The sequence below is a fragment of the Piliocolobus tephrosceles genome, unplaced genomic scaffold (genome assembly GCF_002776525.5).
Source record: "Piliocolobus tephrosceles isolate RC106 unplaced genomic scaffold, ASM277652v3 unscaffolded_41208, whole genome shotgun sequence".
NCBI classification, from domain to species: Eukaryota; Metazoa; Chordata; class Mammalia; order Primates; family Cercopithecidae; genus Piliocolobus; species Piliocolobus tephrosceles.
In genome coordinates this window covers 1582-8183 of record NW_022325653.1, presented here as the reverse complement: position 1 = coordinate 8183, position 6602 = coordinate 1582, and the positions used below count along the sequence as shown (strand labels likewise).

Below are 6602 nucleotides of genomic sequence, written 5' to 3'. Positions count from 1 at the left end.
AGGTGTCCCAACAGTCAAATTGATTGATCTTACCTGTTCAGAGACAAGGAGCAGACCAGTCTTTGTCCCAAAATAACCAGGCCAACACTGGTACTAGCAACCTATAGACAATAAAAGCACTTATTATTAAGATGAGAGAGTGTCAATTTTGGCCACCAATATAATTTCCAATAGTTGAAACATTATAAGCCCAACTTTCCCTCTTAGTCTAAAGACATTGGAAATCTAAAAGACATTGGGAATAAATACCTCTGAAAATCCTGTCTTGTAAGTTAGGGAAGCTACCTGCAAAGACTTTTTGTTTGATGATCTCCTTTGATTTATTTTTTTTCTCCTAATCTCTCTTCTCTATGTACGTGTGTGCGTGTGCCTATGTGCGTATGACATTTTTGTTAGGTTTATTATATCCTTCTATCAGATTGCATTTGGCCTTCATTTGCTCAAGTAAAAATGAATTCTACCTTGATTGACTTATTTAGATTAAAAGAAAAAAGAATTCCAGCTCTCCATGTAACTGAGGTAGGTGGTGGAAAGAGTGTGCATGAAGCAGAGACTGGAAAGAGATTTTACAATGTATGAGAGTGTGAGTGCTGGCCTCCCATCCTGCCACACATACCCTTCCCTCAACTCCAACCTCACTGAGACAGGGTCTTACTCTGTTGCCCAGACTGGAGTGCAGTGGTGCAATCATAGCTCACTGTAGCCTCAGACTCCTGGGTTCAGAGCCACACTTCCACCTCAGCCTCCTGAGTAGCTAGGACGACAGGTGCACAACGCCACCACACCTGGCTAAACAATTGTTTTTTGTAGAGATGAGGTCTTGCTATTGTTGCCCAGGCTGGTCTCTAACTCCTGGCCTCAAGCAATCTTCCTGCTTCGGCCTCCCAAGACACTGGGATTATAGGCATGAGCCATCGCGTCCAGCCTCCATCCTCACTCTTAATCAATGGAGCATCCCCACCCTCTTCGAACATTTCAAAGCTGCTGGCCAACAGTCCACAGCAGGAGCAGGATTGGCATCTACAGGCTGCTCCACTGTCTCCCCAGACTTACGAAGTCCATGGAAACGATGGTTTCAACTGTGGAGTTCTTGGGTTGGGTGAGCATCATGATGGAGGCAGGGATGTCCAGGGTGAAGTTGCCTGGTTGTAGATTGATCACGGGAGGCTCCGTGGCCATTATCCTCACCATGAAGGGCTGGGACAAGATGTAGATCTCTGCAATCTGCCCACATTCCAATAAAGAAATAAAGATTGTGAGATGTGAGTTGATGAAGGGAAATCACAAGGTTAGGACGGCCTGTGGTGACTAAATCTTACATCGTGCAGTTATAATAGAAAAACAGCTCTTTAATAATCATAATCACACACAAAAATCAAACGATGATAACAGTTGGCAGTTACTGAACATAATACTTGATACTACCCACTGTGCCAGGGGCTTTATGTATTATCACATTGAATCTTCAGAAAATCCCTGTGAGGCAGATTCTATCAGCATCCCTGTTTCATAGTGGAGAATGTGAGTCTTACAGAGGTTAAGTGATGTTCTCAAGGTTCTAGGGGAATAAGTGGTAGAATTGGGATTCAAATCTAGGTCTGGGCTGGGCACAGTGGCTCACACCTATAATCCTAGCACTTTGGAAAGCTGACATGGGTGGATCACTTGAGCCCTGGAGTTTGAGACCAGCCAGGGCAACATGGAGAAATCATGCCTCTACAAAAAATAGGAAAAATAGCTGGGCGTAGTGGCTTGTGCCTGTAGTCCCAGCTACTTGGGAGGCTGAGGTGGGAGGATCACTTGAGTCGGGGAGGTGGATATTGCAGTGAACCAAGATCGTGCCACTGCACTCCAGCCTGGATGACAGAGCGAGACCCTGTCTCAAAAAACAAGCAAACAAAAACAAATCTAGGTCTATCTGACTCAAGATCCTTGCTCCAAAACCAGGATGCTACATGAACATCTCTTTGCCCTCAAGAGCAATTCCTAGCCCGTAGGTTCATTATGTTCAATACTTAGTGTGCTATGAAGGCACAATATTAACAGTTGCTTTACTACAGTTACAAGTGTTGGCACTAATCCTTCATTTAAGAATTGAATCCTTCATTTACACTAATAAATCCTTTATTTAAACTAATTATTTCAAGTGTGGTGGAATATTGTGGAAGGCACAGGTGATTTACTTTGTGAACTTACAATTATACTGTAACTTGTATGTTAATTGCACTTTAAACTGTACTGTTCAGTAAATATTCATGGATAGTTGATTAAGAGAAAAAACTCCCAATAATAGACAGAGGGACTTATCCAAAAAGGAATACATAGAACCCACAAGTCTTCCAGAAGTAATTGCAATGGAGCCAAATACACTATCAAGACTCAAACCCTGAGCACTTACCCGGGAGAGCACATTGCCAAGGCCTTGAGAGTTTTGAACAAAATGGTTGGAAATCTGGAAAATAAAGTCCATTATGTCACTGTTAAGATTTTACCTGGATTGTCTTTTCAGGGAAAATGTAGTGTTCCCTACAATTTTATGAATTGTGAAGCTGTTACACCATAAAATATTCAGTGTTTAAAGGCAACCTATCATTTTATAGCCCAATCACAGGGAATCCGAAGTTCAGAGAATTAAAGTGACTTGCCCAAGGTCACACAAGAAGTTATATTTCTTTTAACTCTGGGAACAATACAGTCTATTGTTAATAACTGTAGAATATTTACACATGGATTGTACATATATAGCACAAAACACTTTTATTTATATATATATTACAATCTATGTGTACATATTCTTTATATATATTACAATCTATCTGTGTGTACATATTCTTTATATGTATTACAATCTATGTGTACATATTCTTTATTTATATATATATTACTATCTATGTGTACATATTCTACAGTCATTAACAATAAGCCTTGTGTTATTGTCCTCGCTTTTAGGGATTACTGAGATACCAGATGCTTAAGGAATTTACGTTCACAGATCAATGATTTTCAAGTCTGCAGCTAGAAGCGTCTAATTCTCAGCATCGTAAGGTAGCCACTGCTGCCATACTTACCATTCTGAACATAAGCTTTATATCTACTTGGTAATTAAGACATATAGAATGAGAAGATTAAAAAAGGATGCTCAATAAAAGTTTTTGGTTGGCTGGCTAGAGAGAGTGCTGTCATTATAAAAGGGAGGTGCATGACAGAGAATCAATGAATATCTGTACTATTACTAATCATTGTAGATAAACCAGCTGTAATTACAACCAGGGTAACTCTTTATGTTAGCATAATACAGGAAATAATGATGATGATGATGATGATGAGCAACAGTTACATCGCACTTATTCTGTGTTGGGGATTGGTCTGAATGCTTGACACGTACTTAAATCTTTTAATGCCCATATAAACTCTGTGAGTATGGAACTATTATTATCTCCCTTTTCCAGATGAGGAAATTCTGGCACATAGAAGTGATATAAATTGAAATTACCTCTAAGGTCACAGGCAGTATGTGATGGAAAGGGGTCTTGGTATTATCTGAGATGAATCTAGTACAGTGGTGAGCGGTGAGGTATCATGAAAAAACAAATGTAGCAGAACTGGAAACTCGACAATTCTCCAGCGAATACAGGTCGAATATCCCTAATCTGAATATCTGAAATTCAAAGTGCCCCAAAATCCAACTATTAAATGCCGACATGATACACAAAGGAAATGCTTATTGGAGCATTTTAGATTTTGGATTTTCAGATTAGGGCTGCTCAGCCGGTAAGTATATATAATGCAAATATCGCAAAATCTGACAAAATCTGAAATCCAGAACACGTCTGGTCCCAAGTATTTTGGATAAGGGATGCTCAACCCATAACCATGTTCATTCCACAATTCCTTCATTCCTTCACTGTCTTACTGAGAGTGATAACCCAGGAATCGAAATTATGGCATTAAAGTCCTATAACAGGATACTTATAAAAAGGCTGAATGGTAGTGACCATTGAGATCCTCAGTTAACTCCTCACCTCTTTGGTGGAGAGAGTGACGTTGAAAGCCCCAGCTGTGAAATAAGCAAAGGACGCAGATTTAAAGAAATACTCGGCAATTCCAATGTAGAGCATGGAGTTGCTGCGTTCTGGGAGCACAAAAGGAACTGGTGAGAAGGGCGGGTCGGCGAGGTTTTCCAGTGGGTAGAATACGCCCTGTGGGAAAACAGAGAAAAAGACCAGTGTATCAGGTGAAAACTCAAATTCTAAGAAGGCTAAGAAGGTGGACCCTCTGAAATAGAACAAGAATTCCAGAAGCTCGGGCCGGGCGCGGTAGCTCACGCCTATAATCCCAGCACTTTGGGAGGCTAAGGCAGGTGGATCACTGGAGCAATGGAGTTTGAATTGATTGAATGATTGTTTTTCCATGATCAGCCTGGGCAACATGGCAGGCCCTGTCTCTATAAAAAATACAAAAATTAGCCAGATGTGGTGGCATGTACCTGTAGTTCCAGCTACTCGGGAGGCTGAGAGAGGAGAATCCCTTGAACCAGGGAGGTTGAAGTTGCAGTGAACTGTGACTGCAGCACTGCACTCCAGCCTCAGCCTGGGTGGCAGAGGGGGACCTTGTCAAAAAAAAAAGAAGAAGAAGAAGAAGAATCCTAGAAACTCAGTAATGCTGAAAAACTGTTAAGGCTTTCTGACTCCTTGACCAGTGACTATTTTTCAAAGCTCTTAGGATTCTTGGGCATATTTAGGTGTGTCTGTTCACCCCAGGGTGTAACCTAATGAGAACCCTTGTTGGAACTTTTCTCAGACAAAGAAGGAGGTGCATTTAGCTGGAAGGACAACTCTGAGTAAAAGTCGTTCCTGAGGAGCTGTGAAATGGTGTCAAACACTTGACCTTCAAAATCTGTGTCTGCTGAGTACCTGGGGAATCATAGAAAGAAGGACCCAAGACTCCAAATTGTTTAAATCACTTTTGTGGCATTTCTAGCACTGCTTTCATTAGCTATAGGGCGTTATTACAAAATATTGTCTTGTCCAACATTGAACTGAGTTGAAAGACTCTGGTGAGTGAAGTATGAGCCCATATGCTTTTTAAAAGACAATGATATTAGCTTTGGAGCAAAATGAAACATAAGCACAATGATCGTTTTTCCATGATCAGTGAACACTAATTCCACGTGCTTATGGCCCTGACAGAGGTCAGCAGCCCTCAGTTACATCCACGAACCTGACACTTAGGAATGGAAGTGCCAACGTGTACCACCTACTGATGTGTTAAGTTCCAATAAATACAGATCGCTCTACTTGCTGCCTCCTAGCTTCAAAACTACTCCTACATGCAAAGACATATGATCCTTCTCCTGAAGAGGGCAAACATATGTTGTACAATACAATCATTTGCTTATCAACAAAATGTTCAAGAATCTTTTGAAAAGGTGTAAACATGAGGCAGTTGCTTGAAAGAAAATTAAATTATTTTCTTTCAAAGAGGATGTATATATATTTCCTTCTGTACAGAATCATTGTTTTTTGTTTTTGTTTTTGTTTATTTGAGACAGAGTCTCACTCTGTCACCCAGGCTGGAATGCAGTGGTAAGATCTCGGCTCACTGCAACCTCTGCCTTCCAGGTTCAAGGAATTCTCCCGCCTCAGCCTCCCAAACAGCTGGGAATGCAGCTGTGTGTCACTATGCCTCGCTAATTGTTTGTGTTTTCAGTAGAGATGGGGTTTCACCATGTTGACCAGGCTGGTCTCAAACTCCTGGCCTCAAGTGATCCGCCTGCCTGGGTCTCCCAAAGTGCTGGGATTATAGTTGTGAGCCACCGCACCCGGTCCATAATCACTGTTTTCTAAATATTGGCTGTTGACAGCCAGGCTGAGGATTCTGATGATGATAAAGTTACCTTCAAGTTCAGGTCAAGGTAGTTCTCAGTAATTTCTGGAGAACTGATTAGGGAGTAATCCAACAGAGTGTAGTTGTCAATCTTGGTTAAAACTAAATAACCAACAAAGAAAAAAGAAAATCCATATTCATTAAAAGCATAGTAAATATATGAATGATGTCTATGTAGAACAATATAACTTTAAATTCTCTGTTTAAAAGATCAGTTCCTGCTTTTCATAAGGAATGCATGTTATCTTTTGAAAACCCAGAAAAGTAGATGAATCAAAAGAAGAAAGTGAACATTTTTTCCAAGCGAATTAATCTGAGAGAAGCATCACTAAAATTTGGGTGTGCAGTGGTCCCCCTTATCTGCAGGGCATATGTTCCAAGACCCCAGTGGATGCCTGAAAGTGTGGACAGTACCAACACCTACATACACTGTGATAAAAGGAATGTGAATGTGAATGTGAATGTGAATGTGGTCTCTCTCTTTCTCTCTCTCAAATTCACATTGAGATGTTGAATATTTTTAAACTGTGGTTGACCACGGGTAACTGAAACTGCAGAAGGCCAAACTGCAGATAAGGGGGGACTTCTGTATACCTTTTTAGGTATACACATATACAAACACAAAATGCATGTATAGCTTTTTTTTTTTTTTTTTTTTTTTTTTTTTGAGATAGAGTCTCACTCTATCACCCAGGCTGGAGTGCAGTGGTGTAATC

At 40.6% G+C, this 6602-nt stretch overlaps 1 protein-coding gene across 1 annotated transcript; it reads right to left on the bottom strand.

Annotated features, from left to right (window-relative positions):
• Positions 1–4: 4 nt before the first annotated feature.
• On the bottom strand, positions 5–6135 carry LOC111530938 (BPI fold-containing family C protein-like). Its single transcript, XM_023198167.2, has 5 exons — positions 5897–6135; positions 4023–4199; positions 2399–2452; positions 1054–1224; positions 5–101 (listed from the first exon to the last, which is right to left on the bottom strand). Exons 2-5 carry the CDS (start codon positions 4116–4118, stop codon positions 30–32), a joined length of 393 nt encoding a protein of 130 aa, XP_023053935.1. The 5' UTR covers positions 4119–4199; positions 5897–6135; the 3' UTR covers positions 5–29.
• Between the last annotated feature and the right edge of the window lie 467 nt (positions 6136–6602).